Raw genomic sequence first — 26,851 nt, 5'->3', positions numbered from 1 at the left:
GATTACCACATGGTTTTAAAAATAATTTATTCCATTAAGTAGTTTTAAAAAGATGTAAAATCACCACGGGACACATGATAATGCATTCAGTGGAGCCAGGGCCAACTTACATAAACAAATGGAGAAATAAAAGTCTAAACTTGAGAAAACAGGAACAGCAGTCTGTAAAGTTAGGGCACATCCCTACTTTAATTTCCATCTGAATATTTGTAACAATATACAGGACGGCATGGTCAAATTTTAGCGGAAACAGATCATCACTATGAACTACATCTGTGTTCTGATTTCTTTGAGAATAGAGATGTCTTTTAAAAACACCATTTGGTTTGTAGAACATAATGTATTTTTCTCTTATGTCTACATCATCTGCTACACAAGTGAGAACACCCTTTTGAATTTTAAAACCTTAATCTCAGGTCCCGATATTCCTGACCTGTCTCTTGTTATTGTGTGAAAGAAATAAGCTTTTTTTTTTTTTTACATAAGTTTCAATTCAGAATCTTTACAAATAAAAAAGAATCTCACTTATGTCTACCTCCTATCACTGTACAGTCTCAAAGAGTAAGCAGAGGAGAATCAAAAGTGGTTTACAAAAGGCACTGGACAGCAGACGCATTGGCAGTTTTCACTTTTGATCAAACACTGGCAATGCCCATAGAACCCTGCCGTGAGTGGCCACTGCTAACACGGGAGAAACAGCCCTCAGCGCGGCTGCAATGTCCCAGCCCTCCGGGATGCAGAGTTCTGTGTGCGCAAACCCTCCAGCAGGTACGGCCCAGGGGGAGGGAAGACCAACCACACTGAAAGGACAGAACTGGGATCAGATATTTCCTCCAAAGCAAACCTTTTGTCTCTACTAAAACGTGATGCTCTTTCATAAAGCAAGTCCAACTGAAATGCATTCTAAAATACGGGGTACACCTCAAAACCAGGGAACAACATTCAGGTTACTTTATTACACTGCACTTGCAGCTACATAAGGTGCACTGTGAAAGGCCAAGTGCTGGTGAGAAAGGACATACCCTCCAAGGACCGCTGGTGAGCGAGTCCTGTGTAAGACTATTCACATGACTATTCCCAGCAGCTACCATTTTTCCTCTAGAAAAAAGCTACTTTCATCGTCTGGTCACTCACTTAAATATCTTCAGTGACTCCCAACTGTAAGTGTCGCTGCAAGTGTCCGACACATGCAAGCCTCCTTTACTCCCGGATGTCCACCTGTCAGCATCTAATCAACGGCTGACCGGCAAAGCAGAGAGGATTTTCTGTCATGAACTAGAAAGTCAAAGACCCTCCCCAGAAAAGGCAGAGGCACAAACTTTCACCTGTGTTTCAGGAAAAGAGCAAAAGGGAGCGCGGTACTGTCGAGGGAGGAGGGGGGCTGCCGCCTGTGGGGCACCCCGGCCTCTCTGGCGCCCTCTTCCGTTAGTGTGCACCTGGGGAGGCTAACAGAGCCTGTCTGTAACCATACGGAGGGTTTTCAAAAAATCTCCATGAGTTTGCGTTCACCTTCTCTCCAAGTAACAGAAAGCTAAATTTTATACAGAATATTTGCAATTTCTAAAATTCTTTTACTCTCTAAATAAAGGCTGATAAGTTAATCAGAATATTATTTTGGCATGTGAAATTTCAGCAATACACACATTACTTTTCTTAAAAAAAAAAAACAAAACAAAACAACGAAGAACAAACCAAGAACCCCAGCAGTGTGCATGGGCCCTACAAGGTGGCAAGCTGGGCCAGGCGTGCCATCCGGCGGAGGTGGCCCCCGTTGGCGGGACTGTAGCGCCCGGGGCTGCCCAGGCCAGAGACGTGAGGTGTGGAGCCAGGCTTCCCAGGGCTGCCGCCTGCGGGGCTGCTTCTCCCAGGGCTGCCGCTAGGAGGGCCATTGACGTCCAGGAGCTGAGACTTCAACTTCCCTTTCAGCGAGGGGCTGGACCAGCTGAGGAAACCAAGAACGGGCAGTCAGCATGGACGGCTGGATGGGATGGGGCGAGTGGAGGCCACAGACAGGATCTGGGCCCCTGCCCCCGAGAGAACACCTGCAGAGGTGCTGCAAGCCTGGGAGCCGTGGGAGCTCACTACCATTCTCCACACGAGTGGCATGTGACCCTGAGCAGGAACCTGGGCTAGTTCTATCCCATACCCCCTTGTCAGCAGCATCCTTCCACTTTGTCACCCCCGGCCACACATCAGGGGACTCCCCACCAGCTTGGCTAACGGATCTGATTGTGTGAACTTCCCCACGAATCTAGTGACTCTGCCCCCTGGGCCTGTGGGTACCTCTGTCTGTCCGAAGGTGAGTAGCAAAGGACAGCGCTCCTCCACCTGTGTATGGCTGGGTACTGGCGAGGGTCCACGTCCGTGCACTCCAGGGCCGCCAGAACATCCCGATCCAGTTTTGATGGCTCTTCTCTAGAAGGCATGAGAAGGAGCAGAAACCTCCATGATTACACCCAGAAATTCAGCACCACTGAATTTACCACTGTCCATTACCACCACCACAGGCACTATCTGCAGGCTACAATCCAGGTCGGGGGTGAGGGTGAAGGTGGGGATGGCAGAGGGAACGTGCTGCCCACAGGGAGGAGACCCTGGCCCCAGCCCTGCTGGCAAGACGTACTCTGCCTATTACCACCTCCAGGAAGACAGAGCAGAAGGGGGAACAGGCCATCAGCTGGACAACTGAGTCTGACCCCAAGATGGCCTTTCTTCCTAAAACTCATAGGACAGCTCAGTCACGGTGGGAAATACAGTGGACACAAGGAGGAGCCAGGAAGGAAAATGCTGTCTCCCACTGGCTTGGAGGACCAATGAGGATGGATAGAAAGCCACCAACTCGTGAGACAGATGGAACAAGTGCCTGTCAGGCTGGCCGGGGTGGAGGGAAGTGTCCGAGAATCATACTGGCACCTGTGTCCACCACCCCCCAACACACATGCATGCTTCCCGACTCATACCCAGAAAGGAAGAGCCTCTGGACAGGGTCCTTCGAGGTGGGAACCTCCGAGGGCTCCGAGCCATTGCCATAGCGGGGCTCGTGCATGGAACTGTCCGGATTCAGGCACATGTTAGCAATTCCAGCAGACATCTCATTTTCTGTCCTTCCCTGGTTATTTCCAAGTCTATCAGCAGTAAGAGGTTCTAACACGTCACTTCCTCCTGCATTCACTCTTGACGTCAGGATCTTCTTATCTCTAGTTTTCACTCTTTGATTTGGTGTCTTAGAAAAGCTACTTTCTAGATTCTGCAAATTCAATTTATCAAACTCAACAGTCAAGCCGGAGACTGGTAACAGGAAGTCTTCCTCCCCAGTCTGGGCCTTGGGCCTCTTCCCACCCAGGGTCTTGCCATCCCCCAGGGGGCTGCAAAACCCATTTCTGCTGCTGTGGGGACTGGTCGGGGCTGAGGCTTCGATAAGTTCTGTCTGCTCCAAGGGGAGGATGTCACACCCCAAGTCTCCAAAAGCAGCTGCCCTGGGCGGGGTGTTGTTTCGAGCTGTGTTTTGCCGGTTTTTTATCTCTTCCAAGCTCATGTCATCATCTTCATCTAGAAACGCCCTCACAGAGATGGAATTGCTGCACTTCCTGTGACGGCCTGTGAGGGAGAGAAAGCAGCTCTCAGAGGTGTTGACAAGGGGACTTCAGGATGTCACTGCACATAGTACAAACCCTGTGACAAATCACTCCCATATTCAAAGCCTCCTCCTCATTGTTTAAGACAGAAAACCTTGGAAAAAGTCAAGCAGGACCTTGCAGACAGAATTACAGGCTCCAGGCCAAGCTGTTCCCCCTCATGGGCAGGAAAATGAGAAGCCACGGGTTCCCACAGACCTGGCCACAGGACGGGCTGCCAGTCTCACCAGCCCTGGACACACTGCGTATCCTTACCTAGGGCTGAAGCGTCCTCCTGGCGACATGCTGCATTTTCTCCCATGTCTTGCAGGTGTTTTTTGCCTACTTCCTGCTGAGTAAGGTATTCTTCTAGCTTTTGCAGGCCTGCCTGGGAAGACAGATCAACAAAACAGCCCAGAAAGTCCCAGTATTCGACCCAGGGATACCCCAGTTCATGAGCCAGCTCCCTGTAAGAACAAAGCAAATTAACCAGCTTTGAGAGCAGAAGAAAAATTCACAGAACCTACTACACAGAAAAGAGCCACTTTATGCTGAAAGTACACAAACTGCACCTGCAACCTTGGTTTCATTTTATCCTAAATTTGGGGCTGAAAGAGTATGCTTAATTTCCTAAAGCAGCGACCCCCTCACAGGGTAAGACTGTGCTACGGAATGAGTCAAGGTCACAGGTGAGAAAGGTACCACTTACAAACAAACCGTTCCACTCACACCAACACTCACAAGAGATAAAAAAGGGCAAACTGTTAAACTCCACTAACAAAGAACATTTTGGTTTTCATAGAACAACCGTACCAAGTTGAAGACAATTCTGGTTTGGGCCAGACATAAATGTTTAGAGGTCCTTTTCAAGTTGTGAACTTAACGCTGGGCACATATTTTGAGAAAAAGTTCTAAAACCATCCAGTTAAGCATTATTTGATACGCTGTAAATTAGCTTCTTGATTGTGGAAAACACTTTTCAGGGACGTCTTTCATAGCAGTTCCTGGCCATGTCCTCCTCTGGTATTTTATTTTCTCCTTCCTCGTGTGGCTCCTTTCCCCACACCTCCTCACGCCCCTGGGACACCCTACCTGACTGCCAGGAGGGATTGTTTTCATGGAGCCTTGCTGCACAGGCTGCAGTGTACACCTCTGCAAATTAGACCTTAGTAAAAAGGCTTTAAAGTCTAGCAGTAAACACTTCTGGGAATTACTGATATGAAAGTCCCAGTCAGCACACCAGCACACAGCACACAAGACCCCACCACTCGGCCCTTGTCCCTCTGTGCCCTCTAAGTACCTTCCCACTCTCTCAATGCCTCTTTCTGGGTCAGATTTCCTGACACTGTGGAAGAAGCCGGCTTTCTCTCGAGGCGGGGTTTTCCAGAGTCGGCGAAAATCTTCTGCCTAGAACAGAAAGTGTGCTGAGATGTGTGCTGTGCACCCACGTCGCCAGGCGGTGCCCCCTCCCCAACCCCAAACACAGTTCAGGCAACGTGCCCCTGCCCTGTAGCTAAGGAACCTCAGCTGCATCACAGCAGAGGCCAGGAGGGACCCTGGCAAGGTCTGGGCTGGGTTCAGGGTCAGAAGTGAACCAGGAGGCTTTGAGGAAGACCCTACAGACCTGCTGCCCAATAAGTGTGTGTGCTTTTTATGTTTCACGCAGCTAAATCTATTCCTAACATTTTATAGTTTAAGGTAACTAACTACAGCTTTCTTTTACCAAGAGGAAAGGGTGCATACAGGTCAGTATATCAAGTACCTCTGTCTGGAAGGTGAACTTTAGAGTCTGCAAGTGGAAGTTTCCTACTGACAGCGCAAATCCAAGGACAATGGAATGGGCATACGCTGTGCAAGGTCCATGGGCACGGATGGGGGGGCACAGGTAATGCCAGCATGGGGAGAGTAAGCCCAGTAAACCTCATTTCTTGGGAGCACCGCTTGTCACATACCTACCCTGGCTAACAGTAATAGGGTCAAGACACTCTTGTTCCTCCAGGGAAGTTCTGAAGCCTCACTGACAACTCATTGGAGTTTCATGAGATCTGGTCTCCAGGACCAAGCACAAAGCAAAAGGCTGGAAAAACCCAGCACTCCTGGTGGGGACAGCCAAGAGTTGTTCCAGAACCTTCCACAGACGCTCACCTTGGATGGACTCAGGGGCCCTGCGAAGGCTCGAAGGGTTAGAACAGGGTCTTTGGGGAAGCATCCAGTGTGGCCAATGTGAGAGACCTCGCCGGTCTGGTCTGAAGACCACAGCTCCCCGATCACAGGAGAAGACGTGTCCTCTGCCCTCAGGAGGGGCACATAGTAGTGACCTGGGAGGAGAAAACACACGGGGCTAAGTGATGTGTGTGGAGCCTGCACCACAGTGGCCGTTAGGCCCTGGGCATCAGCCTGAGAGTCAGCTGGGTTATTACCCCACAGGCTCTGCATGCCAGTCAAAGATGCTAACAGTAAAAAGGCTGAGAAAGCTCTGGAGCCAGAGTACCTGAAGAGAAGTCGGTCTGCGCCAGACTCCTGTACCTAATGAGCCCCACGCTCTTCCTCTGCAGAGAAATAAGGAAGAGGAGAAAAAAGGAAAGGGGAGCAGCAAACACATGCTCGTTCCCAGGTTCATAGGAGGACTGAGAGGTGGGACCTGTGAACCAGAGCAGCTGAAGAGGAGCTGGAGAAACCTTACAGAGAAGATGCATTTCAACCTCCGTCCTCCCCCAACTCCTATCCTGTTTCATATATTACAATCTTGTTATCACTGAACACACATCTCCAAACAGACCTGGAATGACACACTTTGGTACAGAACCTGGGAAGGACACAGGCTGAAGCCACAGGGACAGTGTGGCAGGAAAGCAGCAAGGACACCACGCGCGCGATGTGGCGGCCGCCGGGGCCTGCGAGACGCCACACCACCAGCCTCACCGAGCGCTGCTCTAAAGAAACCACCAGGGATCTGGGCAAGAACGGAAACCAGAGAGAAGCAGATAAAGACGAGCACACAGGGGAGGCAAAGAGCTTCCAGCATCTGCAGCAAGGCCACTGAGCGAGCTGCTGCCAACTGCTCAAACTCCCTGGAAACAACACAGAGGAGAAAGCGGGTAGGAAGGGGGGCTTTCCACCGCCAGATGCCCTGAAGCCTGCAGGCTGGCTGGGACACAGCCTGGGAGCTCTGGACCAGAGGCTGGAGGCCCCCGGAAACCAAGCAGGAAGGACTGGCCCACAGGCCGTGGTCTGAGAAGCCCTTGGCCTGGACAGTGGTGATCCAGGGCTGGGAGGTCACAGAAGCAGAGACGGGCACAGCCTGGGCAGAGGGCGGTGGAGGACAGGGAGCCACCAGACTGACATAGGGGATCCAGGCAGGCCTCTCCTGCCTTCTGGCTGCCCTGCAGGCTGTGGCCGAAGAAGAGGGGCCGGAGGCACCTGCTGCACAAGAGGCTGCAGAGACCAAGGGCTGAGGCTGCAAGCAACAGCCAAGTGACAGACAACTTGGTCTCCCAGAAAAGGGAGGTGGAACGCAGGGTAATTCTGGGGGGTCCCAACAGCGCCCTGGCTTCACTCCCACACACAAGGCGGCCTAGACACTGCCAGGGCCTTCACCATGGAGGGCCTCCTCACTCTGGGCGCCCACTCCCCTCCTTACCCTTTAAGTAGTCTCGAATCCGCTCCTTCAGTTCCACAGATTTGTTTTTGCTTCTTTCACAAATAACCTACTCAAAAAAAAAATAAAAAGTGAACACTCTGAATCAAATTTATCCTATTTTCTTATCATGAAAATGATATTGCAGAAGCAATTAAAGTCAAGAGAACAAGAATAGATAGATCCTAACACCTGAGTATTTCATAAAGCCCACAATAAAAAATGTTTAACAGTGCAATCTTCCTTCTTCAATGTTCTGTAAAAGCTCCAAGGGGCCAGGACAAGGAGAACAAACTCTGAGATTACAGGTAAATTTTACCTTCTTTCTTCAGGCTGTCTACATTTCCTAATTTTCTGCAAGGAAAGGAAACCTTAAGGTGAACCATCAGGTCAGAGCAGACATGTCCACACCTCAGGGCTATACACTTCACTGCCTGGGAGCCTGTGTCTATGGTTTGGCTGGACTGAACTACAACTTCTATTGAACAGGGTTACATAAATATTTCATTTTTGCGACTACAGGAATCAATGTTCTCAGACATTAGAGAATTATGAACATTTTAGCTACAAACAATAAAAAACCAATAACCTTAAAATAAAAAGGAAGGAACCATAAAGTTATCATCTCCTGCCAGCCTGTGAGAAAAACAAACTACCACTGCACAGTGAACCCTTCAAGTAGTGCAACATTTCCTTTTAAATTCTGTAACTGATTGTAAGAGATGTCCAATGCTTTAAAGACCTGTCACCACCTACTGTATAGCACATGGAACTCTGCTCATACTATGTGGCAGCCTAGATGGAAGGTGAGTTTGGAGAATGGATACATGTGTATGAATGGCTGAGTCCCTCAGCCAGTTCACCTGAAACTATCAAGGCTATCAGCATGTTATAAAATAAAAAGTGAAGCAAAAATGTGTCACCATCTTATATTGAGAAAACACACACACATGCACACAGAAAGTTGAGTCAGATTTATCCAAAATAATGGTAATTTCTGAGCTGCAGAATTGGCTGGTAAATTTTATTCTTTTTATGTGAATTATAAACTTGCTATAGAAGTGGGTGCAACTTACATAATCACAGCAAATGAAAAGGAGGTGACACTGCCAGAATAGGATCTTACAAATTCTATTTCCACAGGGTTGGCAGGTCCAAGCCAGCCAACAGCTCCCATGCATGTTACAAATTACCTCATCTTCCAGTTCTTTCAGGTCCACTTTCCTCTCTACCTCACTGCACAGAGACACTGCTGCCTTCTCTAAAGTATGTTTTGCTCAACTGCTGACATACATCCTGACAAGGCCTGTTCCTAAGGCTTGTGCGGGCCAGGTGAGAATACAGAAGAGGCACAGGACAGCTCCTGGTGCACACTGGGCTGAACACACGAGCAGCATCATCTTCATCATCACATCATCACCACCATCATCACTACCTCCATTATCCTCACCATCGTATCACATTACCACCACCACCACCACAACTGACTCCATCCTCACCATCTCCATCATCCATGACCACCACCATCAGCAGCACAAGCACCACCTCCTATGTTCTCTGACCCTGGTGAGCTGAAGGATGCAGAGGGAATTTGTCAAAACACAGTGACCCACTGAGGACAGCTTGACCATCCATTTCAGGAAAATAAAATCTGCAAACTAGGGCAGTTCACTCCCTCCTGGCTCTATAGAAGCATCTTCTTCAGAGTACATCTTACTTGACAATCAAGGTTCTGGTGTCATAAGGTAAACACATGCACACAGTTACTTGTGTCTTCACAGTAGCTGTGGTTGTAGACCTTGTAATTTTATATATTTTTATTTCTAAAACTATGTAATAAGATTTTAATAGGTACTTACGTCTTCAGGTGTTTTATCATATTTATTCCTTGGGTTTTTTACAATCAAAGGGTGTGAAGAAAGCACATTGACCACATCTACGTTTCCAAACTTACAAGCAAAATGCAACGGTGTGTCATAGCCCTGGGAGAGATGCAAAAGAAGAACATTTCTATACACTTTTTTGGTTCATAAAGTTCCTTCAAGTTACTAAAAATAAGTAGTAAAACAAACAAAACCCTTAAAAATAAAAGACTATAAAAAGGCAGTGTCTTTATAGCTGAAAAGTAATTGGCACACTAGCATACACCCACTTTATGCCAGGGCGTTAGCCCAGCATAACGCTCCGTTCCTGTGTGGCTGGGGGGAGCTTACAACGGAGCTAGGGTGTAACACCTCGTCAGCAAACAGCAGCTTTAACAATTCAGAGCCCAGTACAATGTCTTAAAATCAATGCTCATGAGGTATAACAAATAGATAAAAACAAGATCTAGAATTGAGCAAAGTCCATGATTTGGTCTATACTCAGAACGCTCTCCAATGGCTAGTATTGCAGTAAATGAAACTTCCCTTCTGACTTCACAGGTTTTTCAATTCAATCCCTCCCCAGTCTCCCTGCAGACCAGCAGGCCCCTGAGCTGTGGAGCTACCACCCCCGGCACGTTCATTTGGATGGCCGCAGACTAGGAGGCAGTTCGGCCAAAACAGAATCTGCTCAGGTCCACTTGCAACCACCACACGTTCCAGCCCTCAGGTTCCTCCCTCTACATGCCATGCTTTGTGCTCAGAGCTTCTCTCCCAGCTATCTAGAGTCCCAAGGGCCCTGCTACCCGCACCCACACCCCCAGTTCCAGTCCTCCTTCTCCAAGGTGACCCCAGACCCCTGTGCAAGCAAATACCCTCAGTGCAGCTCCACCCCCGCCCCCTCCCCACTCTGCACCTTCAAAGGTCATCTCACTGTCTCCAGGAGCTGCTGACACAGCCCGTGGCTTTCCCACACAGTAAACAGCCAGGCTCCGAAGACTAGTCTCCGCCACACACACCCGCCCCACTGACCGCAGCTGTAGACACACAGAAGGATCTGAGCCGGACTCCAGTAAAGTTATACTGGGACAGGCTGCCCCTTGCCAGCCCTGGCTTGACTGCCTTCTCCCAACCAGGCCCTCCCTGGTCCACCATCTACCTGAGCAGCCTCCAGCCCTGTGGCCAAGGCTGCAGCACATCAGGGCCAGCTGGGTCCACTCAGTGTTCAAGATATCAGAGTGCACAGTGCCCTCCACACTCCCCTTCCTTCTGGCTACCCCTCTTCCTCAAGCACATGCATCCTTCCCTAACCTGCTCTGAGCTTTAGCAGCTTGACCCCAGGCACGCCCCTCACACCTGCCAGCTACCTTCATTCCTGCACAGCTGGGGGGCTCTGGGTCCTCTAGCCACTCCTGGCTGATCCAGCCTCTCCTTCACACTATACCCTCTGCTGAGCCCCTGGGCTTGGAGGTCAACACTTTAAGCAATTCCTACTCTCAGTGCTTCGTGGTCAAAGAATGGGATCTGTAACACCTAATTTCAAGAACTTATCCAGGGGTCTCTGTGGACACACAGGCAAGTTTTCAATGAACGCTACACAGGCATGAAAAACACTGCATTATACTTCCGCCGGGACACACGGACCTGTATCGCATCAATAAGTCACATTTCCCAACTGCACTGTCACACACCCTGATTCAGTTTGTTCACTCTAAGTCTAATATACTATGATTTTGTTCTCTCTGTCCTATTCCACACTTACTACTGCTTTCATGTAACCACTGTTTTCTCTTTTATGTTCCTCTTTAATTTTGCCAGCATGGCCAAAATTTTTCTTTGTCCTTTTCTCTCTTGTAAGAAAAGTTATTTTTGCTTCCAGTTCTGCAGTTCGGTGTATCATATTCAATATGTTACAAAATAATCCACTAGGCTTTCTTTATTTCCTCTCCTGCCAACCACGACTTCTCAAACTCCTAGGTTTCTCTCAGAATTTACAGCCCTTGGCTCTCAGCCATCATTGGGTTCTCCCTTATATAAATATGTAAAACTCTTCTGTTTCAAGAATCCCTACTTAAGCCTTATGCACCATTAAAAATCACCCCACTGGGGGGCTCCTTGGTGGGTCAGTGGTGAACAATCTGCCCGCCAATGCAGGAGAATCAGGTTCAGTCCCTGGGTGGAGGAGCCCACGTGCCACAGGGCAACTAAGCCTGTGCACCACAACGACTGAACCCACGCTCTTGGGCCTGTGAGCTGCAACTACTGAGGCTGCATGCTGCAACTAGAAGCACGCACACCTAGAGCCTGCACTCTGCAACGAGAAGCCACTGCAATGAGAAGCTTGTGCACTACAACTAGAGAGGAGACCCTGCTCTCCACAACTAGAGAAAAAAGCCCGAGCAGCAATGAAGACCCAACATAGCCAAAAATACCTGAATAAAATATTTAAGAAGAAAAAAAAATCACCCCACTGAACATTTTAACCCTACAGGAAATATTCTTCACATAATGTTAAACAGAAAAAACAGACATACATAGGACACTAGACTGTAAGGCATCAAAATCTTTTTACTTCTCCCTTTAGCTTTGGGGCATTCACTCCCCCTCCTTTCAGCTCTAGCCTCTCTGAACAAAGGCCTGAGGGAAGTGCCCTGGGGGCGGCTCCACCCCAACTGAGACCGAGGTATGCAGGCCAGCAGGGGGCTCTTCTCAAGTGTGAGCGGGTCTGTTTCAAAACACATCTTTCTAAGCTCAAGCCTCTCCTCTGAGCTGATGCAGTGCAAGGATGCAGTAAATAAACACCCAAATACTGTTCCCACACCAGGATGGCTACGAGGCATACCACTCTGTCCGGTGTGTTGAGGTACAGGTCCACCACGTAGCAGATGCGCTTCTCCAGCATGTGCGGCTCGTCATCCGGGTACATGAGCCGCATGAACTCGGGGTTCTCCAGCGTCTCCAGGGTGAGCTGGCACACAGCAGCCTGGTTCTCTTTGGCAGCCACATGCATGACATTGTACCGACACCCTTCCTGAAAGAAAACGGCAGACTCTGAGCTTCGCTTTCATCACCTGCAGTCTTGATGATAATGATGCAATGATGCTAGAAGTAGGTTTACCTGTACAATGGTTGGGTTGTCCCCCGAACCAATCAGATACCGGGGATTACTCCAAATGAGGTCGGAAAAGGTGTCTTCGTCTCCCTTCTCCACAGCTTTCCGAAGTTTGGCAGTCAGGTCTTGTGTGCGCGGATTTTTATAGCTGTTTGCTCGCTCTTTGCTTGCTGTTTCTGACTCAGACAAGTACAACCCATCTGTCAGGAAGAGACAATTGAAGAACACTGAATTTTACAAACATTTTCTCATCATCCACTATGTGCTTCACTGAGGGTAAGAAAAATCTTTCCCATAGACGCTGATGACCTACTTGCAGCAGACAGACGCATGTCCCAGCCTCGGGGCAGTGAAGGACAGGCTGTGAAGCTCAGCAGGGGGATACGGGCACACAGCCAGGGATACGATCCACTCCTGCATGGGAGCTTCCAAGAGCAAGGAGCATCCCCAGCAAGGCAGTGAGTCAAGAGGAAGGTCTACTGGCTGAATCACAACACCTGTGGGTGTGTGAAAGCCATTTGAGGAACTGTCACCAAACGTGAACAGGGAAACCTGTAAGTGTTGCGAATCATCCTGGCTTTCACGGAGGAAGCACCTCCATGAAGTGATAGAAGAGGAGGCACACCGCACTCTTGATCCAAGGCCAACTGCCTGCAAGGAGAGCCGCTTGCTTCCTCAGGAACCCCAGCCAGCCTGGGAAGCAGGGCTGCTGTGAGCTCACGGAGGGGCCAGAATGAGGCTAGTCCACTGGGGTTTTGTATGATGCTGACAGCAAAGGCCCCTCACAAGACCCTGGTCCTGAGCTGGGAGTGGCAGTGGCCAGGTTTCCAGCTGGACGGCTCCCGCAGGCAAGCTCAACTACTGGAGAACTGTCTGAGGCCAAGCAAGTACCACTTGGGCTTCCCTGGTGGTGCGGAGGTAAAGAATCCCCCTACCAACGCAGGAGATGTAGGAGAATGCAGGTCTGACCCTCGGTTGGGAAGATCCCCTGGAGAAGGAAATGGCAACCCACTCCAGTATCTCTGCTTGAAAAATTCCATGGACAGAGGAGCCTGGTGGTCCTCTGGGGTCCATGGGGTCACAAAGAGTCAGACATGACTGACTGAGCACATGCACAACAAAGTGGTTTCACAAGTACAGGTACAAGCAAGTACCATGGGTCTTAGAAGGTGTAGCTTCAGGGCGGAAGCAGATAGGTCTCAGCATCTAAAAAGGCCAAGAACCCAACAGGCTGCAGGAGAGAAAGTGCCGTAAGAGGGACAGAACACAGGGCAACGGAGGCCCTTTCACTGCTCCTCCCACGGCCCTGTCAGCTTTGGGGCCCAAGAGCTGCCTGGCCCGCTCAGATCCTGTTGCCTCAACCCAGACCAGCTGACCCACACCCCTCCAGCTGCTCCGTGGCCTGGGCCTCAGTTCTCTACTCCCAACACACTGAACTTCTCTCAAAGGCGGAGAAAACCAGTTACCAAGAAAGAGGGTGTAAAACACCCAGGAGTACATCTGATAGTAATGCCAGGTATGAGCTGCTATATAAATGACCTTTTAACCCACCATTGTTAAAGAGTGGTGCCGTTTTCACAGGAGAAAGTGGTAAAGAGGTTTTGCTTGGAGAAGGGAAATAATCACAACTTCCTCTGGCAAATTTCTCAGCATCTTCTCGGTTTGTAAAAGCTTTAAATCGGGATCCTTTGTTCATCTTGACAGCTTGTAAGGCTTCCTTTTTATCTTCATAAACGTGAATCCTTTCTGTATGGAAAAAGCGACAAAGGAAAATCAGAGACGATTAACTGGAGCCCTTGTCACCTAATTCACACTTGAAGCCCTGGGTTTGTTAATTAACAGTTGTGACCCAGTAGCCTGATTTTTCTCTCATTAATATTTCAGATTTTTAATCTTCACAAAAAAGGGCTTCAGTTAGCAAAAAGAACACAGTAAGTCTGATCATAAGAATATGCATGGATATAAATGATAAATATTTTATATCTACATATGCAGTTTTTACACCTAAGGATATAAAAATAAAATGTATGGACCAATGATCTAAATAATTTTAAAAGTAAGTCAAAAATCTATGACTATTGGACTTCCCTGGTGGTCCAGTGGTTAAGAATCTGCCTGCTAATGCAGAAGACATGGGTTCAATCCCTGCTTTGGGAAGATTTCCACATGCCTCGAGGTAAGGCAACTACTGAGCCCTTGCCCTCAAGCCTGTGCTTTCCAACAAGAGAAGCCACAGCAATGAGAAGCCCATGTACTGCAACTAGAGAAAGCCCAAGTGTAACATCAAAGACCCGGCACAACCACAAATAAATAAATAGAAAATACACACACAAAAAAGGGGTACTAGATATAAAAATACGACAGGTTTCCCTTATTTGAAAAGACCAAAAGGGAAGTTTAATAACATGCAGTATGGTTGATGGAACAGAAACAAGATACTTGTTTCCCCTTTTCAGATAGAAAAAATGTACATTCATACTATAGAGAGGCTAAAGTCACTCATTCATAGCAAATAGTGATATCTTTTGGAGGACCGTAGCTTTCAGTTTTAAAAATGCATACTGAAAAAAAATACCAAAAACCTTTTGACCTGACATTCTTACCAATTTTATAAAAATAAAAATAATGTACATACATACATATATATGTTGAATGTAAATTAAAATATACTAAAAATATAAAAGTATTTAAAATTTAAATACACAAATAAAACATAGTAAGCAGGGTCAGGAATGATACACAAAACAGTAAGATTTGGCTGGGGAGGAATAAATTTCATCTTTATAGACTACACACACATATATAAAAAGTATATATTATGTACAGTTTTACAAAAAGCAACTTCGTTGTGATCAAGCTTTCATTACTTCTTTCCAATGTTATTTTAGTCTTATTTAAAATTACAATTCTTTAATGTTGAAAATTATAACTTCACTGGCCATTTGCATTCATTAATATAAAAGGTGGTCAGGTTACAGAGAATTAAAAAAAAGTGAGGGAGATAATTAATCAAAAAATGGAGCCAGTCCATAAATATTTATAAATGAACTATATCTCCATAGAATCCAATTTCCTTAATTTCTAAAAATTCCTATATAGATTTACCAAAAATTCAGGAGCATTCTACAGAAAGATGTGAACAATGGTTAGTTTGGAGGAATGAGAGTATGGTGATTAAAGTCTTCTTTCTTCTCTTCTGTAGTTTATGATTTTTCAAAATCCCTCTCCCCTGATGTAAATGAACCACCTGTGTAACAGACACCCTACTGGTCACATTACCATTTCTTGCCGGGGTGTCCTCGAAGGCTGGGCACACCCCATAGTACAGAGGCGCCTCTGCGGAGGCTCTCAGCACGGCTTTCTGGCTGTTGACGCCACCCGAGGCACTGAAGGGCGCTGAACAGGTCTTAGATGTCACGACGTCTTCCTCTGGAGGATTCAAGCCCACACTATAACCAAAGTCTCTGTCTTCAGAAAAGCTGACCTGCTCAGCTGGGCTCCCTACTGCAGACTTCACAATCCTTTGTGTGTCCTGGCCCAGGGACGGGGCATCTGCAGCACCAAGGTCGGGCAGGTGTGAAGGCAGTGTACCATGCTCTAACAAAGCCTGAGCCAATTTTTTCTCAAAAATGAACCTTGTTGTTGATGTAATGGGTCCACATTTCAATCCAGCTTTGACAATCTCTTCTCTAAGCTCATCTGGATTTAGGAGCTTCAATCGCGCCAAGATGGTATCCATTGTCATTTCACCTAGGCCCAAAAGAACGAAAATCAATTTGATGGCTGTTAAGTACGTCTTCTCTTAAACAAATTCAGCAAAGTTGCAGGATATAAGATTCATGTACAGAAATCTGCTGCTTTTTTATACATTAATAATGAACAACCAGAAAGAGAAAGTAACAAATCCTGTTTAAAATCACATCATAAAGAATAAAATGCCTAGAAATAAACTAAACTACAGAGGTGAAGACCTGAAGACCTGTGAAGACAGACATTTCTCCAAAGACATACAGATGGCCAACAGGGACATAAAAGGTACTCAACATCACTAATTATTAGAGAAATTCAAGACAAAACCACAATGAGATATCACCTAACACTGGTCACAATAGTTATCATCAGAAAGTGTACAAATATCAAAGGCTGGAGAAGATGTGGAGAAAAGGGAACTCTTGCACACTGTTGATGAGACTGCAAAATGGTACAGCCACTATGGAAAAACAGTATGGAGGTTCCTCAAAAAACTAAAAACATAACTACCATATGATTCAGCAATTCCACTTTTAGGATATATCTATCTATCTGTACACACGCACCCAAAGGAAACAAATACACTAATCTGAAAAGATATGAGCACCCCAAAGTTCATAGCAGCATTATTCACAATAGCCAAGCTACAAAAAAATGAAATTTTGCCATTTGCAACAACATGGAAGGGCTTAGAGGGTATTATGCTTAGTGAAAGAAGTCAGACAGAAAGACAAATACTATGTGTAGTCATGTGTACAAGGAATCTAAAAAATAAAACTAGTTAATACAACAAAAAAGAAACAGACTCACAGATAAAGAGAACTAGTGGCTACTGGTGGGGAGGAAAGGGAAGGGCAAGATCTGGTATGGGATTTAAGAGATGCAAACTATTATGTATAAAATAGACAAGGAATAAGGATAGGTTTACATCAGAGGAATTATAACCATTATATTGTAGTAACTTTTAATGGAGTACAATATGCAAAACTACTGAATCACTATGCTGTAACCTGAAACTAATGATATTGTAAATCAACTATACTTCCATTTAAAAAAAAAAAAAAAGTGGCAAAAGAGCTGGCTTCAGGGAATTCCCTGGTTAGGACTCCATGCTTCCATTGAAGAGGGCTTGACCCTTGACTGGGGCTTGACCCTTGACTGGGGAACTAAGATCCTGAAAGCAACACACTATGACCAAAAAAAAAAAACCAACGTTGACTTCAAAGTTTCATCTCAATCCATTATTTCCCCATATTCTTTGGAGTCTATGACACAATCTGATCACACCAACATTCTAGCGAGGCCAGCATGCTGGAGAAACAGATACATCACTTGTCACCAGTTGCAGTATGCATGCATGTGTGCTAAGTCGCTGCAGTCATGTCCAATTCTTTGTGACCCCATGGACTGTAGCCCACCAGGCTCCAATGTCCGTGGAATTCTCCAGGCAAGAATACTGGAGTGGGTTGCCATGCACCTCCAGGGGAATCTTCCCAACCCAGGGATCAAATCTGTGTCTCTTCAGTCTCCTGCATTGACAGGCAGGCTCTTTACCCACTAGGGCCACCTGGGAAGCCCAGTTGCAGAATAATTAAAAAGAAATCCCCAGGAAAGCAACTGGACAATGTTCATCAAAACTCCAACTCCAGAAATTTATCCTACAGATACATCTGTACTTTATTCCATACATGATGAGAAATTATGCAAAGATTTATACAGAAGAGCCACACAGATAGCTCTGGAAGTCATTTTGCTAATACTGATGACAAATAGCTGATGTTCAACATGTTGGGGGGATTCCCAAGTGCCTGGTTCTATCCTAAGCACTCTGTCTGCACTAAGTTATTTAAAATTCACGGTAACTCCCCATGAAAGTTTATTGCCATTGCTCACCCCTGCTTCAGAGATGAAAATCCTAAATCAGAGAAGCTAAGTGACTTGTTCAAGTTATACAGTCACCAATCAAATGGATGTGAACTGGAGCTGGAGGTTTCATCAATACATTTAGAGAAAGAGCAGTTAAATCTATGGTACAGGTTTAAGTACGGTCAGCTAGAACTGGGAGAAGGTAAGAAAGGACAGAGCACGGATCACTGCTGCAGTTACTGGGGCTGGAGGTGAGGGCTCAGACTAGAGAAACAGGATGTCTTGACCACAGATCAGATGCCAGGAGTGGGGTCTGGAAGGCCTGTAGTGGGCCTATAGTAATACCTAGATTTCCAGTCTAGATGCCTAGAAAGCGATTCTCCCTAAGGCAGAGAATATGAAAGAAGAAAATGGGGATTTAGGAATTAAGCATAAGAGACACCCACTGCACATCAAGTAGGCATTTTGATTTTCAAGTCTGAGATTCAGAAGACGTTCAGAGTGAGAAAAACAGAGCTGGGTGTCAAGGGTACATAAATGAGTGCTTAATCTTTGCCTCAACACCTTGTCTCCAATTCATTAGCCTGTCATGCAGTGAGCAGAGTGAGCTTGGACTCAATAACAGCTGAATGATAGTTATTTCTGTATTTTTCTTTTTAATAAATTTTTATACCACCCTTCCCCCCACTCACACACTCCAAGACTTCAAAAATCTCATCTTAAACAATCAATGTATTGCACAGCCCCTTCTAGAGCTGCCAAAGAAAAACAAGGGGGAGGCCAACTGACTACAGGAGCCCACTCAGGGAGAGCTCCTAGGGGAGTCTGAACATGAGGCATAAGGTCAACACCACACGCCAGGCAAAGCAGCGGTGGGGAGGACTGGGGCAGATGTTATGAACGAATGGAGAGAAACGCCACCTGATCCTGATAATATTCTCTTTTGCATATACTATCCCTGTGTCCTGACTCTAAAGCTACCTTTTAAAAAAATTTATTAGATTGATGAAAAAGTAATTGGAGTTTCTGACAGTGAATTTTAAATCACTGTAACTAGGCTCAAACACATCTTTATTAATCAAAATAGGAACCATTACAATCAACACATTGTTTTTCCAAAAAAAAAAAAAAAAATCCATGCTTCAAGACTCGACGAACTCGTGGAAAGCATTTTCTGCCTCCTACTGATGTGGAAGTGCTTTCCCTGCAAAAAGTTGTTGAGATGCTTGAAGAAGTGGTAGTTAGTTGGTGAGAGGTCAGGTGAATATGGTGGATGAGGCAAAACTTCGTAGCCTAATTCATTCAACTTTTGAAGGGTTGATTGTGCAACGTGCAGCCAGGTATTGTGGAGAATTCAGCCCGTTCTGTTGACCAATGCCAGCTGCAGGCGCTCGTTTTCAGTGCATCTCAGCAATTTTGCTGAGCATACTTCTCAGATGTAATGGTTTTGCCGAAAGCTGTAGTGTATCAGTCCAGCAGCAAAGCACCAACAGTGACCAAGACCTTTTTTTGCTGCAAGTTTGGCTTTGGTAAGTTATCCTTCTTGGAACTTCTCGGTTCAACCACTGCACCAGCTGTTATATACAATCCACTTTTTGCTGCATGTCACAATCTGATCAAGAAATGGTTTGTTGTTGTTGAGTAGAATAAAAGCTGACGATACTCCAAAACAACGATTTCTTTTATTTTCAGTCAGTTCATGCAGTACCCACTTAACAAGCTTTTTCACCTTTCCAATTTGCTTCAAATGCCAAATGACCATAGAAGGTCGATGTTGAGTTCTTCGGCAACTTCTCATGTAGCTGTAAGAGGATAAGCTTCAGTGATTGCTCTCAACTGGTCACTGTCAACTTCTAATGGCCAGCCACTAAGCGTCTCATCTTCAAGGCTCTTGTCTCCTTTGCAAAACTTCTAGAACCACCACTGCACTGTATGTTCATTAGCAATTCCTGGGCCAAATGTATTGATGTTTCAAGTTGTCTCAATGTTTTACGGCCCATTTTGAACTCGAATAAAAAAAAAAAATCTCTCAAATCTGCTTTTTGTTTAACATCATTTCTATAGTCTAAAATGAATATAAAATTAACAGCAAGTAATAAGTCATCAGCAAAAAAAAAAAGCGAGAAACACACATTAAAATGATAACATAACCACATGTTATTTAAGAATATATTCCAATATCAAATGGCAAAGTTTAACAATGCAAAACCGCAATTACTTTTACACCAAGCTAATATTTTTAATTGGAGGATAATTGCTTTATAATGTAAAGATTTCTGTCATACACCAACATGAATCAGCCATAGGTATACATATATCCCCTCCCCTCTTGAACCTTCCTCCCACCTCCTATCCCTCTAGGTTGTCACAGAGTACTGGGTAGAGCTCCCTACATCATACGGCAAATTCCTATCTATTTTACATATGGTAATGTATGTTTCAATGCTACTCTCTCAATTCCTCCTGACCCCTGCTTCCCTGCTGTGTCCACAAGTCTGTTACCTACATCTGTGTCACTACTGCTGCCCTGCAAATAGGGTCATCAGTACCATTTTTCTAGATTCCACATATATGTGTTAATATATGATATTTTTCTCTTTCTGACTTAAACTTCACTCTGTATAATAGGCTCTAGGTTCATCCACCTCACTAGACCTGACTCAAACTTGCTCCTTTTTATAGCTAAGCAACATTTCATTGTGTGTATACACACACACACACACACACACACACACACACACACACACAACTTCTTTATCCATTCATCTGTCAATGGATATCTAGGTTGCCTCCATGTTCTGGCTATTATAAACAGTTAAAGCTATCTTTTTAATATAGGCTAATCTGAAGGGGGTTTTGTCCTTGTAACCAAGTAAGCCACGAAGAGAACAATTATATTATATCACTAACTGTGTGACCCTGAGCAAGTTATGTAAACTCTAAGCCTCAGTTTCCTCATCTATAAAACATACATAATAATAGCTCCACTTTTTAACAAGAATTAGATAAAATAATGCATGTGTTTGACACTGACAAAGTATCCATAAATGTCAGGGATATGAAGTTATTACTAAGTAATACAAGCTTATTAGCCTTGCAGAATACACAGTATGCTAGAAAGTCAACTTGAATAAAGACAAACATATATCCTCTGCTACTGATATTCTTAATACACAAATATTTGCTCATGTGTGGGAAAGAAAAGATAAAGCAGGAAATAATGAGACTAGTTAGCTTCAGGGGAGGGTGGGAAACAGACAGCAAGGCCAGAGGGCAGGGGAAAGGACATTTCTGAATGATTTTATATGTTCTGACTTTTAGTAATGTCTGTGATTCACATACACAAAAATCATGTAAATAAACAGACAGGAGAGACCTCCAAGTGGACTACAAACCAAAACAAATGTGCTCATCAGTATTACAAGTTAGTAACATAATGAATGGGAGAAGGAATGTAGCCACTGAAAAATAGGTAAAGATAGGAAAGGTACACAGACACTCTAGCTGGAAGGTGCGTTTTCACAGTAGTATAGGTTAGCGATTCTGAAGCTTTTTGTGTGTCCTCTAGGTATCAGCAAATAATTGGATATATTGTGGTTGCTGAGACCCAGACTCCTCACTGACAGAGAAGGGAGAGGCTACAACAGGCCTCAGAAAATTTCTGTAAAGGGCCAAGAGTAAATTTTGAGGTTCAATTTTCCATCCCCATGGAAAAGAAATGCAAAAAGACAAAATGGTTGTCTGAGGAGGCCTTACAAATAGCTGCGAAAAGAAGAGAAGCGAAGAGAAGCGCAAAGCAAAGGAGAAAAGGAAAGATATTCCCATTTGAATGCAGAGTTCCAAAGAATAGCCAGGAGAGATAAGAAAGCCTTTCTCAGCAATCAAGGCAAAGAAATAGACGAAAACAACAGAATGGGAAAGACTAGAGATCTCTTCAAGAAAATTAGAGATACTAAGGGAACATTTCATGCAAAAATGGGCTCAATAAAGGACAGAAATGGTATGGACCTAACAGAAGCAGAAGATATTAAGAGGAGATGGCAAGAATACACAGAAGAACTGGTACAAAAAAGATCTTCATGACCCAGATAATCACAATGGTGTGATCACTCACCTAGAGCCATACATCCTGGAATGTGAAGTCAAGTGGGCCTTAGAAAGCATCACTACAAACAAAGCTAGTGGAGGTGATGGAATTCCAGTTGAGCTATTTCAAATCCTGAAAGCTGATGCTGTGAAAGTGCTGCACTCAATATGCCAGCAAATTTGGAAAACTCAGCAGTGGCCACAGGACTGGAAACGGTCAGTTTTCATTCCAATCCCTACGAAAGGCAATCCCAAAGAATGCGCAAACTACTGCACAACTGCACTCATCTCACATGCTAGTAAAGTAATGATCAAAATTCTCCAAGCCAGGCTTCAGCAATACGTGAACCGAGAACTTCCAGATGTTCAAGCTGGTTTTAGAAAAGGCAGAGGAACAAGAGATCAAATTGCCAACATCTGCTGGATCACCGAAAAAGCAAGAGAGTTCCAGAAAAATGTCTCTTTCTGCTTTATTGACTAAGCCAAAGCCTTCAACTGTGTGGATCACAATAAACTGTGGAAAATTCTGAAGGAGATGGGAATACCAGATCACCTGACCTGCCTCTTGAGAACCTATATGTAGGTCAGGAAGCAGCAGTTAGAACTGGACATGGAACAACAGACTGGTTCCAAATAGGAAAAGGAGTATGTCAAGGCTGTATATTTTCACCCTGCTTATTTAACTTCTATGCAGAGTACATCATGAGAAACGCTGGGCTGGAAGAAGCACAGCTGGAATTAAGATTGTCGGTAGAAATATGAATAACCTCAGATATGCAGATGACACCACCCTTATGGCAGAAAGTGAAGAGGAACTAAAAAGCCTCTTGATGAAAGTGAAAGAGGAGAGTGAAAAAGTTGGCTTAAAGCTCAACATTCAGAAAACTAAGATCATGGCATCTGGTCCCATCACCTCATGGGAAATAGATGAGGAGACAATGGAAACAGTGTCAGAGTTTATTTTGGGGGCTCCAAAATCACTGCAGATGGTGACTGCAGCCATGAAATTAAAAGACGCTTACTCCTTGGAAGGAAAGTTATGACCAACCTAGATAGCATATTAAAAAGCAGAGACATTACTTTGCCAACAAAGGTCCGTCTGGTCAAGGCTATGGTTTTTTCAGTGGTCATGTATGGATGTGAGAGTTGGACTGTGAAGAAAGCTGAGTGCCGAAAAATTGATGCTTTTGAACTGTGGTGTTGGAGAAGACTCTTGAGAGTCTCTCGGACTGCAAGGAGATCCAACCAGTCCATCCTGAAGGAGATAAGTCGTGGGTGTTCATTGGAAGGACTGATGCTGAAGCTGAAACTCCAATACTTTGGCCACCTCATGTAAAGAGTTGATTCATTGGAAAAGACCCTGATGCTGGGAGGGGAAGGGGACGACAGAGGATGAGATGGCTGGATGACATCACTGACTGGATGGGCATGAGTTTGAGTAAACTCCGGGAGTTTGTGATGGACAGGGAGGCCTGGCGTGCTGCGATTCATGGGATCGCAAAGAGTCGGACATGACTGAACTGAACTGAACTGATGAGCCAAAGAACCTGCAAACACTCAAGAGCTATAGATGAAAGATGGCTGTCTTCCAAAAACACGTTGGAGCCAGAGTTGGCCTGTGGGCCATAGTTTGCTGACCCTTCGGCTAGAATTAGAAGTATCTGCAACATGTCCATTCATTTGATAGAGACATAAAGACACAGATTAAGAAACTGAGGCAGGTCTGCAGACTGTATAATACTTCCTGACTTTATTACTAGCAGTATGATTACACAAGATCCTAACATTTGGGAATCTAAGTGGATGTATACAGGGTTTCTTTAACTCTTTATTTTATATTTTAATGATAAACACAAGGAGTTGAAAAATGGTACAGAGAAGTCTTGTGGAGTCACCATGTGGCTTCCCTCAGTGGGACACCTGAAACACTGCATCCAACCCAGGCAGCCGACCCTGGCACTGCACACTGACCTAACCGCACCCTCACCAGGTTCTGCAGTCACTCTCCTCTTGGGTCTTTGTATGTAACTCTGTGATCGCTTACCATATGATCGTTTATCACACGAATAGCTTCACAAAGACATGCTAAATTACTGAACTGTTCCCTCACCACAAAGATCTTTCTGCCAACCCTTGACTGTCATACCCAACTTCCTCCACTGTCCCCTACCCATGAAAACCACTGAAGTATCCCCCATTGTTATAATACCTTTACTTCACGTTATATAAATGGAATTATACACTACAGACCTTTTGAGGTTGGCTTTTTTCACTCAGCGTAATGCCCTTGAGATCCATCCGAGTTGTTGAGGGATCAACAGTTTGGCCTCACTGCTGAGAAGCATTCCACAGCATGAAGGTGCCAGTTTTATCCTTCAGACACATCTGGGCTGTTCCAGTTTTTGGCAATTACAAATGAAGTTATAAACATTTGCATAAGGGTTTTTGTGTGAAAGTAAGTTTTCGACCCTCTAGGATAAATGCCGAAGAGTGAAGTACAGGTTCAACTATTTGAGAAACTGGGAGTTTGACTTCAGAATGACTGCACCTTTAAAATTTTTACCAGCAATAGAAAAAAATTTTTTACCAGCAATAAATTAAAAAAAAAAAATCTCTACCAGCAGTAAATGAGACCCAGTTTCTCAGCGTTTCCACTAGCATTACCAAATGTCATTGGTATTTTTTATTTTAGACATTCTCACAGGTGTGTAGTGATATCTCATTGTAAGTTTAATTAGCAATTTCATGACTGGCTAGTGATGTTGAACATCTTTTCACGTGTGTTTATTTCTTCTGTACCATTTGTAATTTTTTGTCTGAAGTGACTTAGAAATATAAGTTGAAAATTTAAAAAGAACTTAATAAATAAGACACTCCAAACTGTAATTTCTTAGCCTCTGGTGGCTCAGACCCTAAAGAAGCTGCCTGCAGTGCAAGAGACCCGGGTTCCTTGCCTGGGTCAGGAAGATTCCCCTGGAGAAGGGAAGGGCAACCCACTCCAGTATTCTTGCTTGGAGAATCCCATGGACAGAGGAGCCTGGCGGGCTACAGTCCATCAGGTTGCAAAGAGACTGACAGCGGCTTTCCCATTACTTTTCAGACACCACTAGCCCCAACCGTCTTTGGTCTTAGTGTTTGCATAGCCTTTCACTGGGGCGTCCTGTTTTCTGACAGGGTTTTCTGTCACAGTGGGTTTTCTGACACAGTGCTGACAGTGTACCTGGACACAGCAGCACGCTATTTACTAAAGATATCATCTGAAACTTTCTGAAGGGGATGAGAGAAGGTAAACAACCAGAAACCCAACAGGTCCAGGGCAAGCTGGACCTCGTGTCAACAGGCCTGCATCTCCACACGGCTTCTGCCTTGGACTTGTCATCCCCGCCGAGCGGGACCTTCCTGAGGCCTGCTCCCTCAGCTGTAAAAATTAAGTCATCTGTAAGGACCGCTGCAGCCCCGAGATGTCTAGGTAGGGTCATCAACGTGTTGATGCTAATAAAATTAGCTTTCTGCTAATAAAATTCTATCTCCTTATCAGGGTATTTGAGAAACTGTTGTTTATCCTCCAGGAAGAAACCAGACTTGCGGGAAACGCGGTGAAAGAAAACTGAACGAAGGAGGATCTGGGATGCACGCAGGGTGCACACTGCCTTCTCGGTCAAATCAGGGGGCTCAAACCCACAAAACTGGGCACAAACGTGCCCCCGGGCATCCAGCATTGCGGCGCTCTCACCGCCTGCAAGGCAAGGACTCGCGCGTTTTACTTCAGGTCTCTCCCCAGAACACCGACTCAGGCCGGGGAAGGGAATCCAAGCCCGGAGAGGAGAAGCTCGGGGGGACCCGAGCCGGGGAGGCGGGTGGGAGAGGAAGGGAAGGAGGACCCAGGCCCGGGCAAGGGAGCGGGCCCACCCGCGAACCGGTCTTACCTGGATCGGGGGCTGGGCCCGCGGCCGCGCGGGGCGGCGGGGCGGGTGGACCGCTCTGACCCAGGCCCCGCGGCCGCCTGTCCAACCGCCGCACCAGCCAGCGCACCGCGATCAGCAGCACCGAGGCTCCCAGCAGCTCCCAGGCCAGCGCCGCCCACTCAGTGGCCGCCAGCCGCGGCCACAGCATCGCCACAGCTCGCCCGGTTGCCGCCGCCGCCGCCGCCGCCGCCGAGGCCCACTCGCCCGAGGACCCCGCGCGCCAGGCTGCCTGCACCACTGCCTGACGGCGCCGCGCCCAGGGGCAGCCGGGGCGGGGCCGGATCCGCACGCGCGAGGCAGGGCGCTTGATCCCACGACGGCGCCCGGCGGCCCGACAAGGGAGCGCGGCCGCTGCCGCCGCGCCTTCAGGCTCAGGGCGCGTGACGGCGTGGTCGGGCAGTGGCGCGGGCAGTCGGCGCGCGGGGTCCTCGGGCAGAAAGACGCCCCCCAGGGGCGGGTCCGAAGGCAGATCCACAGATCCTGAGGCCCGGGCCTGGAGCCCTAGAAAGAGGTTGTCCAGCCGCGGGCGGGTCTCCGAGGGAGTCCCTGGGGTCTGGGAGGAGGTTGTGCTGGGGGTTCAGGCCAGGCCCGGGTTCCAGTCGCGGTGGAACCACAAATGAACCGCTTTGGTTTCTCTGTTGCGCTAGGTGGAAACGCGGCTGCTTTGCGGTTCAGAGCTACCAAACTCCTACAGGCCAGTGCCTGGTATTTTACTTACGGACATGCTTTCAAACAAGGTTTCTGACAGCTTGTGGTTCTAGAAGACAAGTTTCTCCGTGCACTTTCTAGCTGCAGCGTGACTCTGTTACCGAGTTGAAGCTTGCTGTGCTCGCGCAAGGCGGGCCCGATGAGTTCAAGAGACGAGGTGTAGTGGCAAGGTATAAATACGAATTTATTTGGAGAGCTGTCTGATTGAGAAGATGGCAGACTAAAGTCTCAGGATGGCATGTTTTTTTTTT

General features: G+C 46.2%; 1 protein-coding gene across 2 annotated transcripts; it reads right to left on the bottom strand.

Moving 5' to 3' along the window:
- Positions 1-10: 10 nt before the first annotated feature.
- On the bottom strand, positions 11-26,111 carry ANKLE2 (ankyrin repeat and LEM domain containing 2). 2 transcript variants are annotated; one of them, XM_020905693.2, is made up of 13 exons: positions 25,854-26,111; positions 15,505-15,975; positions 13,777-13,971; positions 12,232-12,425; positions 11,956-12,144; positions 9,111-9,233; positions 7,255-7,321; positions 5,760-5,932; positions 4,915-5,021; positions 3,891-4,081; positions 2,961-3,597; positions 2,284-2,415; positions 11-1,942 (listed from the first exon to the last, which is right to left on the bottom strand). In XM_020905693.2, exons 1-13 carry the CDS (start codon positions 26,038-26,040, stop codon positions 1,720-1,722), a joined length of 2,889 nt encoding a protein of 962 aa, XP_020761352.1. In that variant the 5' UTR covers positions 26,041-26,111; the 3' UTR covers positions 11-1,719. The 2 variants fall into 2 exon arrangements, with proteins under 2 accessions (XP_020761352.1, XP_020761353.1); XM_020905694.2 differs by lacking the exon at positions 25,854-26,111 and adding an exon at positions 24,178-24,259.
- Positions 26,112-26,851: the final 740 nt, after the last annotated feature.

This window comes from Odocoileus virginianus, chromosome 12, assembly GCF_023699985.2.
Source record: "Odocoileus virginianus isolate 20LAN1187 ecotype Illinois chromosome 12, Ovbor_1.2, whole genome shotgun sequence".
Classification (NCBI taxonomy): Eukaryota; Metazoa; Chordata; class Mammalia; order Artiodactyla; family Cervidae; genus Odocoileus; species Odocoileus virginianus.
Note: the sequence above shows the minus strand (reverse complement) of the source record. Positions and strands in the feature narration are given on the sequence as shown.